The sequence below is a fragment of the Macrobrachium rosenbergii genome, chromosome 56, assembly GCF_040412425.1.
Source record: "Macrobrachium rosenbergii isolate ZJJX-2024 chromosome 56, ASM4041242v1, whole genome shotgun sequence".
NCBI classification, from domain to species: Eukaryota; Metazoa; Arthropoda; class Malacostraca; order Decapoda; family Palaemonidae; genus Macrobrachium; species Macrobrachium rosenbergii.
In genome coordinates, this window is record NC_089796.1 from 43543994 (window position 1) to 43557365 (window position 13372).

General features: G+C 40.5%; 1 protein-coding gene across 5 annotated transcripts in view; it reads left to right on the plus strand.

The window, feature by feature from the left end:
* The window catches only part of LOC136836055 (putative leucine-rich repeat-containing protein DDB_G0290503), a 359912-nt gene that overhangs the window by 262578 nt on the left and 83962 nt on the right, over positions 1–13372 (plus strand). For all 5 annotated transcript variants that reach the window (XM_067099946.1, XM_067099947.1, XM_067099948.1 and 2 more), the window contains exons 18-19: positions 2800–2898; positions 3990–4106. In XM_067099946.1, the coding sequence (XP_066956047.1) occupies positions 2800–2898; positions 3990–4106 (216 nt within the window). The remainder of the gene's footprint in view (positions 1–2799; positions 2899–3989; positions 4107–13372) is intronic.

The following is a 13372-nucleotide window of genomic DNA, read 5'->3' on the forward strand; positions in this document are numbered from 1 at the left end:
TATTCTTATAATGCTTTTGTATTATAAATTGCAATCATAGTGATCAATGTTTTGGTTTGGAAATTTATTACGTAATAAGTTTATTTCACCGTATTTAACTCAGTTCAGATCGCTTTCTTGCTTCTAGTTAGCATAAATGAATTTCTAGATAGTTTATTTATATGGGTTAAGGTTATTTTTCGTTATACGAAGTGTTTTTAAGTCAAAATTAATTTAGCTATTTTTTACGTTAATAGATGACACTGGCTGTTTGGGGGCATGTTTGTTTTGTGTAAAATAAAAATTCAAGATTCCGTTCACTATTTCACTTGATTTCATGATAATATGAGCTTTACATGTTTATCTTTTATCAGGGTAAAAATAGCAGTAATATGTGTTCTTTCATACCCAGTAGTTTCGATTAAAATACTTTCTCTCCAATTTTAATTATGGTTGAGTTTCATCCATGTTGCCGATGCATGATAATTTATAGTCATCAGCAGCTTGAACGTTGTTTTCTCAGCTTCAACTACAACTTGCAGCTTAAATTTAGCAGTATATTTCCATGATGATCTTTTATCCATAGGAAATAAGGGTATAATGTAAAAATATATCAGTCCTATTCTACTTAACTTCATTTGTACTATAACTACGGTAATTGTATACTCCCGTATGATGGTTGAAATTCAAGCAAAATGGCTGTTGTTATCCAATTTGGTCATAAGGAAAACAACAATTTATCGTTCGGTTGTTTATGGCTGTACACATCTGCGCAAGAGTATAACATTACTAACAATACTTTTATCATTCTCTTTTACGATACTTTTTTAACTAGAAGATGGGATAAAGAGATGGAAGAAAAGAAGTTAGTCTATTGTAATTTGGTCTCTCTTGCTGCCTGATTGTACGCTGCAGCCTGCACCCGCACGGTTTTAAAATATTTTATAAATATTTTTGTATCGGTATTAATTGCTTAGCCCATCGCAAAATTGAATTATCGTAACTTGAGCATTATCTAGGTACCTGAATATTTTAATAGTTTTATCACAAACAGTGCATTTAGTCATGAAAATGAGATGAAAATACAGTAATTAGTGAATATTTCTCAGTGAAAAATACTGCGAATGAGCAAATTTTCAGCAAATGCATATATATGTTCCATAGAGAAATCCGTGAATCCGCGAATCGTGAGACCGTGAATACGAGGGTTTACTGTATTCTTTAAAAATTTAACTTGATATTTCAGGTAAGGACAACACTCTCTCTCTCTCTCTCTCTCTCTCTCTCTCTCTCTCTCTCTCTCTCTCTCTCTCTCTCTCTCTCTCTCTCGGCACAGGGGTTAATGGAGTTAAAGGAGATACTCTCTCTCTCTCTCTCTCTCTCTCTCTCTCTCTCTCTCTCTCTCTCTCTCTCTCTCTCTCTCTCTCTCTCTCTCTCTCTCTCTCCAGAAATTCACCATAAATCGAAATATTGTGCTAGAGACTTCCAGTTTGTTGCAAAATGAAGGTAATTGAATATTACTAGAATGTTAGGGGTTTAGCTTATAATTGCGTTTTTTACCATTTCGTCTAATTTGTTAAAGTTGACCGAAGGTTGAAATGATTGTGAATATGAAAATATTTCCAAACTGATAAAAGCTATTTTCTGTTTCCATATATAAAACTTTATGTAACGACTTATAAAATGGTGCAAACATTACGACAACGTTGCAAAATTTAAATTTTTCCAATTTGTTGCAAAATAAAGGTAAATGATTGAATATTACTAGAAAATTGCATTTTTTACCATTTCGGTTGAGTCAAAGTTGACTGAAGGTTGAAATTTTGTCAGTTATCGTGATTTATATGAAAATATTTCCAAACTGATAAAAGCTACAACCATGGGTTGTATTTTGTTGTATTATACACGAAATTGCACACATTTTCATATATAAAACTTTATGTAACGGCTAATATAAAACAGTTTAAAAATTATGACAAAATGACGAAAGAATTTCTGAAATTTTCGGCCGAGTTATCATGCGGGTGTAAGGAAAAAGTTTTTTTCAAAAATTCACCATAAATCGAAATATTGTGCTAGAGACTTCCAATTTGTTGCAAAATGAAGGTAAATGATTGAATATTACTAGAATGTAAGAGTTTTAGCTTACAATTGCTTTTTTCAACCATTTTGGTCGAGTCAAAGTTGACCGAAGGTTGAAATTTTTTGTAGTCGACGTACGGTACGTCCACTTGGCACCCAACAGACAATTTTAGTCGACGTATGATACGTCCAGTCGGCGTTTAAGGGTTAAGAGTTTTTTTTTTTTTTTTTTTTTTTTTTCTTTCTCTTTTCTTAGAATTTACTTTTTCTTCCTTTATAAGAAAAGACTTTAGATTACAGCATTTAAAATGCTGGAAATTGTTGTCTATACCCATAGGCAATCAGGTTCTCATCCTCTCTAGATTATGGTGGCTTTGAATGTTTGAATGTCAGTCATTAAAACTCCGTTAATGACTTTTATTGCATTTAAAAATCTTCCTTAAAGATTAAGAAGTCTAATATACATAGCAGTTTTCCTTATCATGTTCAATTTATGTTTTGACTAAACATTTCATCTGTGACAAAATTTAGTAGAGTAAAATACTATTTTGAGTTTTTGCCACATGTCACACAGTATCTTGTTTTAATTTTGATAATAAAATATTTCAATATACTCACTACATTTTGAATTACAAAAGCATGTAAAAGGGTAAGGTATGCTCAAGAAGTTATCATCTGTTCTTTACATTATTTGTGTGATTTGGAAATTTTCTTAACAAATCTAACATGCTTTTTCAGCTGAAGAAAGTCCAGCAAGAAAAGAATAAATATCTCTCTCTGGCTCGTTCACTTGAAGCGAAGTTGATAGATAAAGAGAAAGAAGTAACAGCAGGAAAGGTAATTATTTTTTTATACTGCATATTGTCCCTTAATTAGTTTCATCTAAAAGAAAAATTGCATGGCCTCTTTTTTTTTCGTAAAAGTATATAGTATCCAGTTTAGGCACAATTGCTATGAAATGTTATACCTCTTTAAACCCAAAGAAGGCATAATTCCAATTCGAGAATTATAACTTAAACTTAGAGGTATCCATTGTCTGTCAGTCTTGTTTTTATCTGAAGAAGTATTTATAAACTCTTTATCCTCTCTTATTGTAAACTGGCTGTGATTGCTCTTGTTTCATCTTGATGCATTTGCAGTAAATTAATATTTAGAATTATCTTTCTTAGTGCATACCAGCTGTTACAGGTCAATGGGTCTTGTGTAGAGAAATTATTGATGCTTTCTTGTACCTTATCTTGTTGGTGTTTGAGCTGGCCCAGTCATGAATATAAATAACCCTTTCAAATAATGGCTCAGTCCTTATATGAGATGGTCTCATTGAGGGAATCCATGTTTTAGTAGAACCATCCTATAAGTAGATTCCATTGTTTTATTAAAATTTCCAGATTTTATAGGAATTGAAACTTTTTTAAGTTATAAAAAGGATTTATTTGTAAGAAGTTGATTAACATTAGTAATAAGTGTAAGCTGTGGGTCTTGTGTATAGAAATTATTGATGCTTTCTTGTACTTGTTCTTGTTGGTATTTGAGCTGGCCCAGTCATGAATATAAATAACCCTTTCAAATAATGGTTCAGTCCATATATGAGATGGTCTCATCGAGGGAATCCATGTTTTAGTAGAACCATCCTATAAGCAGATTCCATTTTTTTTATTATATTTACAGTTTCTGGATTTTATAGGAATTGAAGCTTTTTTAAGTTATAAAAAAGGATTTATTTGTAAGAAATTGAATAACATTAGTAATAAGCATAAGCTGTAGTATTAGTATAATTATTTATATTGGCATATCATTTTGTTTGCACCAGGATAAAATTAGCTTTGGAAGTTTTGTTTTATAGAGCTTGTCTACACTTTTTTGTGTAACAGATGTTGATACTTTTTTGTCAGAATTGTGAAAAATATAAGTATGCACTATGTTGACAGGAGGAGCTAATGAGGATTGAGAGAGAAGCTGAAAGATCTCAAAGAAGTCTATCGGAAGAATTACAGGCTGCGAAAGAAAAGTACAGAGCTGAGGGACAGGCTCTTGTTGATAAGATAGTGAGTTATATTAATCAGTGGTTGATAAGTTTTAGACCCTTACCTAGAACCTTCAAGTAGCATAAATCCATGATAATAGCAGATCGTGCATAGATCCCATAATGTGATATGACTGTATATGGAATTATTCTGCATATGCCACAGCTTAATTGATAAATATCCAACTAATAAATAACACTTGACATTATTGTACTTCATTAGTACAAAGTTTTTCCTTATATTTTATTACTTAATGAATCAAAGGCATTCTTTCCATACATCCTTGCTATTTCTTCATACGATTTTTTTCTTGTTTTCATGGTAGTGAGAATTTTTACTTCCCATACAAGTGAGCGCTTCAGGCTTTCTCTTTGACTACTGAATAGTTACTGTAATGCTTTATGCCCAGCATTGTAGTAAATAATGATAGACTGCATCAGTGAATGCAAGAATATTGTAGGCCTTTGGAGTATGACCTGAGGTGGAATGGGGAAGTATGGGTGTAGGGAGAAAGGAAATTAATCAGTGATACTTTGACTTAATGGACAGTTTTGGGGTCTGCCCCTCCCAGTAAGTGATGAAATATAAGACAGTAACAAAGATTGGTAAATAGCCAGCACAATAAAATATCCTGGAGCAACTCCCTTAGCTTCTAATGAACACCATTCCATATAAAACAGTGAATAGCTTATTCTGTCTGTTATTTTGAAATTTTCTTTCAGTCTAAAATATTTATTCATTCATTTGGTTTCAGATAATGTATATATCAGCAGAATTAATTGCTTCTAAATTTAAATTAACTAAAACATTGCAGATTGCTATAATTCTACTGACTTAGTGGATATGCATACAAGATATGTAAAATACTAAAAAATCATGTAAAATACATGAAAATCACCTCCTCCTCCTGAAAAACCTATAAACATCTTTGTTTTCCTCCCATCCTCCTCCTCCAAAACCTCCTCCTCCTCCTCCTCCTCCTCCTCCTCCTCCTCCTCCTCCTCCTCCTCCTCCTCCTCCTCCTCCTCCTCCTCCTCCTCCTCCTCCTCCTCCTCCTCCTCCTCCTCCTCCTCCCTCCTCCTCCTCCTCCTCCTCCTCCTCCTCCTCCTCCTCCTCCTCCTCCTCCTCCTCCTCCTCCTCCTCCTCCTCCTCCTCCTCCTCCTCCTCCTCCTCCTCCTCCTCCTCCTCCTCCTCCTCCTCCTCCTCCTCCTCCTCCTCCTCCTCTGTAATACAGTACCATATAGTAGTGTGACAGATATTTTTCAGTTTGTGTTGAGTGTGTGTGTGTGTATACACACACACATGCATGACATTAAGGTAAACTACACGCTGTGCATTTGCTTGCCTTTCTCTCATGGTAAACTGTTTTTCATAAAAAGAGAGAGAGGGGAGAGGTGAGGGACAAACACAGGAGGTGATAGTTTAACTTAATGTGATGCTTGTGACTGCAGTATACGGTATATACATGGATACACACTGGCTAAATGCCAATCGTCACACATTCAACTAGACTTATTGCTTATCTAATAAATAATTACTATTTTTTATAGTTAATAAGCTCAGTGGTCTACCAGACCAGGTCTGGTTGAACTATTTTAATAATAATAATAATAATATAATTAACAACCATTTACTATTTCATGACCATTGTTCAACAAAACAGAGGCATAAACAGCAGAAATACTAACATAACTAAATTGATTAACAGCTGTTTTCTGATGTTAGTTTTCATAACTATCGTGTGTGTGTATTTCAAGTTGCATTACAGTTGGCAAATTTTTTAAAACATGTTAGTTCTCAATGGTGACTTCCATTAGTAAAAATAAAATGAATTTTTGTTCATCTTTCATGCATGAAGAAAAAGGTTTTAAGAGAGCAAATCGCTAAATTTAACCTGCAGGTTGTAATCATGGCTGAAGCAACAAAGTGCAGGCTGCAATTTGGACAGGCAAAAGCAGTGTACAAAGTTAACAAAATCGCAGCTTCATCTCATTTAAAATGTTTGTATAGATAAAGATGAGCTGCATTTTTAAACCCAGCTTTTTTATTGTACAAAAAATGTATCTCTAAATTATGCTTCAATTAACAACTACTGTAGTAGTAATGATATTGATAAAACTCAATCAACTGAAGATTTTGCAGGTGTAAACATTACAAGAATGCAAATGGTGCATGATCCCAATATTTACATTTTATATGATTATTACATTGTATATCATTGGACAGAGTAAAACAACAGTTTTATTAAAATTATCATTATTTTAGATACAACTATTTTACTTTTGCAAATGGATATTGTTGATGTGAGAGCCTAACTGGAGCAAACAAATCACTCACATATTTTCTTCTGTATGATGTGACCCCCTAAATGAAAATACTCCTACAGAGAGGTGGGGGGACAGTAAGTGTGAGGTTTTCACAACTTACATTAAAACAGAGATAAGGATGTCCATGGTCTCTTATATATTATATATATTTTTTTATTTTGCATACCTGGTATGTAGAGCTACAGTACTAGTTGGCTACAGTAACATGGAGTGTATCTTAACATGATACACACATATATACTCACACAAACACATATAGAGGGGCCACGATATGTGCTTGGTATTCAGTAACATGATTCTTGTGTACACATAGACCAGGACAAGTACAGTCTAAAAAAATATATAAATACAGCACAAAATCATATCTTAAAGATAAGGAAATATGAACATCAATACAGGCAGTCCCCAGTTATCAGCACTCCTGTTTTACGGCGCTTGTCTAGCGACGACAATAACTGGATTTTTGGCGCCGATGCCCAATTATCGGCGCCGATATTCATCGAATTCTGGTTATCAGCGATTTTCAGTTATTGTCACGCCGTTGGGAACAGAACTCCCTCTGATAACTGGGGACTGCCTGTATATTATATTTCTGAGGAAGGCCCCGTGTCACCCAGTGAAATTCCATACTAGTACGAATTTCTAGGTATAAATTGCTAGATATACCAGAGAAAAAAGAGCTTTCAGGAATGCTGGGGTTACTACCCCCAGATCGAGCGTCTTCCCTAAGGAAGACGTCGGTATAACCAAGGGTGAGTGAAAGGATCACAACCACAGAGCTACACTCGATAGATATCCCAATGTCAAAAACCCCCGGAGGAGAGCGGTGAGCCGTTACAGCTCCCACACACAGGCGCCCGCCAGACCGGCGACACCAGCGCCACCTACTTCATTCCAGGCTAGCACCATCCCCAGGCTTGGCATGTGCAAGTAGGGGGAGCGAAGCCACTTCTGGGAGGGTCACCAGGTGACACGGGCCTTCCTCAGAAATAGATTTTTCCTTTGTCAAAATCCCTTTTCTGAGTCCAGCCCCGTGTCAGCCGGTGAAATAGTGATAGAGAATCATGCCAAGACTGCAAACTACAAGGAAAACAACAAGGTAATCTGAAGAAAAACACAAGCTATGAAAATGGATTTAATGAGGATATCTCTCACATGAAAAAATGAATATTAACATGAAAATACAGTAATACAACCTTAAAATTAGAGTAGAAAGTCAATACACCAAACAACATGGCAGGGAAATACATCAAAAATACTTAAGACTATAAGGCAAAATACATTCAAAAATACTTAAGATTAAGGAGTAAATATGAACTTATAACTAAACACAAGAGAGACATCTACAGCATGAGAAAATATATATACATATGGGGTACATGGAGCAAAATAAAAACAGTCCAGTACCCCTAAGACAATCCATAATCATAACATGTCAAAATACAGTTCCCAAATATAAAAAAGACAATAATAATATCAATATGAGGAGCAAGGCAGTGAGGCATGATCAACCAGAAGGGCAAGCAGAGAAGTAAATGAGGCAGGCGGGCGGGGGGGTAGGGGAAGGATAAAGGATAATTGGTAATTAAGGTGGGGAAATGACACTCCCCACAGCCACTGTAGAAAATTTCAGGGCTTCGGGTGATTTTAAATAACGGCGTTTAAACACTAGAGGTGATTTCCAACCCGTATATTTGGTAAGTTCTGAAAAATCCATATTTGGTGGAAGTAGCTACTTCATGAACCTTAAACTGAATCCTTGTTTAATGAAATACAAAATTTGTTGCCTTATTGCATTTAACGATAGAGTACCACCTTTCTCCCTGATAAAAGAGGACCCGACTTACACTGGGAGTTCTGAATTTCCGACTTTTTAACGACAGGTTAGACTTGTTTAATGAAAAAAATACAGTGACCTTAGGTTTGTTGCCTTTTAAGGGATGAGATTTGCATTTAAAAGCGATTTTGATTTTTCAATTATTTTTCTCACCTGATTTTTTTTTTTTAATGAAATTTTCCCGAAAAATTACAGAAAAAAATTGCCAAAAATCGAAACTCAAAATATTAAAAATCCCCGGCTTTGTTTTAATCTACCATGTTTCCCATGTTATATTTAAAATTTCATTTAGATTGGTCCAAAAAGGGAGGAGATGCCTTATGTTTTGAGAAACGGGCTTCAAAGTTTTAGTTACATAAAAAAGTAAAAGGGAGTGTGTTACTTTTAAAAAATGATTATAAATAAGAATATTAATTGATTATTTATGTGCCTACACATTCTTATAAATTTTAGGTCCTGGTCCCCCTAGACTGGGCATAAATCTACTGGTCCTGTGGAAGGGTCTTGCACCACCTTTATTTTCAGGACCACCTGTAATATCAGCCTCAGGGTCTTTTCACTAAAAATCTTTGCCCTTTGGTCCAACAAATAAAAAGAAAGTGGATGGGTTGGTCTCTGGTCAGCAGAGAGATGGGCGACAGGCTTCATTCCCCTCTATGGCACTAATTTCTTGAACTCTTTCTTCAGGAAGACCTGAAAAACAAAAACACTAAAAAATCACCTCTAGAAGAGCCGACAGCTCTTAAATTCTGGGTGCACCTGAAGGAAGCTAATCAGAAATAAAGTTATTGTTTTCCTTAACAGATCCAAATAAGATGCATTGATCAGGAGAAAGAGGAAACTAACAAAATCATCACCTCTAGAGAGAGCCGACAGCTCTGAATTCTGGCACCTGAAAGCTAATCAGAAATAGTTTTCCTTAACAGATCCAAATAAGTGCATTGAGAGTTGTCAATCTCGGATGCTAACTTAAGTACATCATTGAGGAACCACGTAACAGACTGTGGGCGTGATACGGGTCTCAGACGAGCGCATGCTCTAGGAATAGATGAAAAGTAAGAATCTGTAAGGTCAATTTTAAAACCATATAAGAATACCTTCTTCAGGGCTGACTTAGCTGTGGTAATAGTGGCCGGGGCAAGGCCTTTTTCAAACAATGATCTAAAGAAGGTAACTGCTAGGTTAGTAGTCATGGTTTGGGCTTCAGATGTCTTCAAAAAGGAGGCCAATTTCTTGACTGCTGAGTCATATTGTCTGAGAGTAGAATCTCTCTTGTCTGATTCTAAAAACAGAGTGTTAACGGGGTCAATGTTTGCTCCCTTTTGAGCTGCAAACTTTATAAAGTCCATAAAACTAGGGCATTCTGAATTCTTGAGGAAGCTGACACAGTCTTGGTTTGTACTGTTTGGGTCAGTTTGGGATTGGGAATCCGAAGACTCCGCAACCCAAGTTCCTGAAGAAGAGGGAACCAATTGCTCTTCGGCCAGTACGGGGCTACCAGGGCTGGTTGACCTTTGAATGACCTGAGTTTGTGCAGTACTTTCAACAGCAAATTTATTGGGGGAAACAGATAAATCTTCTCCCAATTGTTCCAGTCTATGGTCATTGCGTCCGTGGCGTACGCCTGAGGATCCAGGTTCGGAGCCACATAACAGGGAAGCTTGAAGTTGCTCTCCGTCGCGAACAGATCCACTTGGAGACCCGGAACCCGGCGGCAAATCCAATTGAATGACTCTCCGTCCAGAGACCACTCCGTCTCCAACGGAGTGGTCCTGGACAGGGAATCCGCCACCACGTTCCGCACCCCCGCTAGGTGGGTGGCTGACAGATGCCAGCTGTGCTTGTTCGCCAGGGAGAAAATAGCTACCATAACCTGGTTCACTCGACCTGATTTGGAGCCGCCCCTGTTGATGCAATGAACTACCACGGCGCTGTCCAACACCAGCCTGATATGAATCCGGCTGGGGGGGCGGATTTTCTTTAAGGTTAGAAATACCGCCATAGCTTCCAAGGTGTTTATATGGAACCGTTGAAACATTGTGGACCACGTTCCTTGTACTTTTTGTTTTGGCGAATACCCTCCCCAGCCGCTTAATGAGGCGTCCGTGTGAACTACCAGCGCCGGAGGGGGAAACTGGAGTGGAACTGTTTTGGACAGGCCACTGACTGTGGACCAAGGCCGCAGTCTCGCCTTTAAAATCCGGGGAATGGAGGAGACCTTGTCTCTGAGCCTGACATTGGCTCGACTCCGCCACACTCTGTTTATGTCTTTTAATTTTGCTTTTAAGAGCAGGTCCGTCACTGAGGCAAATTGAAGAGAACCGAGGATTCTTTCTTGGGCCCGGCGGGATGCTGTTTTGTCTTTCAGGAATTTCCTGGTAAGGGAAGCTATCTCCTTCCGCTTGGGAGGCGGGAGGGATAACGTGTAAGAGGACAGATCCCACTGGAGACCCAGCCACTGAAACCGGGACTCCGGAGTCAGGCGGGACTTCTCTCTGTTCAGTTGAAAACCTAACGACTCCAGGAAGTTGATGACCGTGGCCGTGGCCTTCCGGCATTCTAGAACTGTTGGAGCCCAAATTATCCAATCGTCTAGGTACGCTGCTAGGGATATCCCTCGGGACCGGAGTTGCTGAACTACCGTGTCCGCCAGTTTTGTAAATATCCTGGGTGCAATATTTAGACCGAAAGGCATGACCCTGAAGGAGTAGGCTTGATTCCCGAGTCTGAAACCCAGGAACGGAGAGAAGCTCCGCGCAACCGGGACGTGATAGTAAGCGTCTGAAAGATCGATAGAGGTGGTGACGGCTCCACGCGGAAGTAGAGTCCGTACCTGTGCTACCGTAAGCATGCGAAATTTGTCGCATTTTATGTAATGATTTAGACGCGACAGATCCAGGATCACTCTTTGCTGATCGGAGTCTTTCTTGGGAACAGTGAACAACCTGCCTTGAAACTTTAGGTGCCTTACTTTCTTTATTGCTCGCTTGTTGAGCAATTCCGCCACATAGTCCTGTAGGACTCTTGAGGGTGGCTGGTAAAACCTGATCAGAGGAGGGGGGTCTTTGGTCCAGCTCCATCCTAGACCTTTGGACACAATGCTGTGTGCCCAAGGGCTGAAGGACCACTGGTCTCTGAACCAGTAAAGGCGACCACCTACCTGATTGTTCTCAGTGGGAGGGAGCGGGTTTGTTCCCTCTACCACGTCCAGGTTTACCTCTTGGGGCGGTGTTGGACTTGCCTCTGTAAGGGGCCCGACCTCTTCCCCCCCTTGCGCTCCTATTAAGGCCGTGAAAGAACCCACGGCCTTCATAGGTAGGGTTGTACGCTGGTGAAGCAACGTACGAGGGTGCAGCAAGGGAATGGGCTGGTTGGACCAGCACATATTGTTGGGGATGGGCTTTCGAGGTGGAGGGCTGTGCAACTGCCGAGACCGGGACGGCTTGAACTACCGTCTGATGATGAGGCCTCTTGTGTCTCCTGAACCGTTTACCACCTTTAGTCTGGGGGCCGCCAGATTCTGGGGTCTTACGCTTATAGGCTGAGATACCCCAGCGAGAGCGAAGACTCTGGTTAGCTCTTGTAGCCTCCCTGAGTACACTGGCTACTTCTTCTTCTGGGAAGAGGTTAGGGCCCCAGATCGAGCTCTTCATGAGCTTGTTAGGCTCATGACGTATGGTGGCTTCGGCAAAGATGAACTTTCTGCATTCAAGCTTAGCCATCATGAAATCAAACAGGTCTGTCTGAAACCCTGCTAACAGGGATTTAGCCAAGACCTGAAAGAAGGGCTCGTCTGCACAGGAGACGGCAGTCGCTTCTGTGAGGCAGACGGAGTTCAATGACCGGGCTAGCCTAGTCCGGGCCTCAAATTCAGACTTCAGCAGGGCTTCCGGGAGCTTAGGAAGCTGCTCGCTGAATTGGGTTGACGCACAGTAAGCGTCCAACTTTCCCACAGTAAAAGTGGACGGGGCGTCAACCCAGAACTCCTCACCCCCTGGGAATACCAGGGATGTGGAGTCTGTCTCTCTTAGTTGAGGCAAGGGATTGCCATCAAAGCACGCTCGAGCCGTAGCCAGAGCCACTTTGTTTAGGTAAGGAGTCGGCAACTTATCACCCAGGGCGAACATAGTATAGTTGCCCTTGAAAGGTGTAAGTTTTGTGTTGTCTGCCTGCCACTCCGTCAGAGTGCGCAGGAGAGCTGACTGAGCTTGGTCCCTAGGGAAGATCACTGTCTCTCTAGGGACCTTGTCTGAGCGTACCCAGGCTTCTTCTGTCAGCCTAACGAAGCCTGGATAAGGGGGCAGGAGATCGGCAGGAAAGAACTCAAGTTCCTCCAACCGTCTCGTGCCAAGACCTTCCACAGTCAGAGTACCCTCGTGTTGAATAGCACGGAGGGCAAAACGCCAAGGGTTCCCGACGTCAAAAGGAGGGAGATCAGCCGTGTCAGGAATAGCATACTGCGTTCGACTCCGCCAGGGCGAGCCATTCCCGCCAGTATGTTATCATGGCTGGTAAGTTTTTCGGAGATCTTTTGTAAACTTAGACTCAACCTCCGCCGAGAACCTCTCGAATAACTGGTTTGCAAACGCCTCGGATCAAAGGCAGGCTGGCGAGGAGGGCTTGGTTTTGATGCCCTCTTACTCGCGCTTTGCCGGAGGTACCAGGTTTGCTCCCGGAGGCTACAGGTACAGAGACCTTAGCCTTCGACGGGGGGAAAGGCGATGCTTTCCTGGAAGACGAGGACTTAAAGCCCTTCGCCTTCCATGAAGTCTTCAGCTTCAGCTTGGGGACAGCTGATGGAGCCCTGTCACCCAAGGTGGAAGACTTTACAAAACCTGTAAAAGAAGCAACAGAGGAAGATGGGGAGTCAAAAAGGGGGCCCACCCCCGCAACCTCACTTACCTCGCTACCTACCACCTGGTCCTGTTCCGTATTCATTGGTTCCAGGTCCAAGTCTAACGCGGCGACGTCCTCCGACACCTCCGCGTACAGGATGTCCTCTTGGGGTGGCTGGGTCGCATCCCGGATCTGCTGGATGATAGGGGTGGCCAGTTCTTCCGGAACCGCAGCCGCCACCCGGGCGCTGGGGTAAAGCAGGTCCCTCAACTTCGCGTCGAGGACAT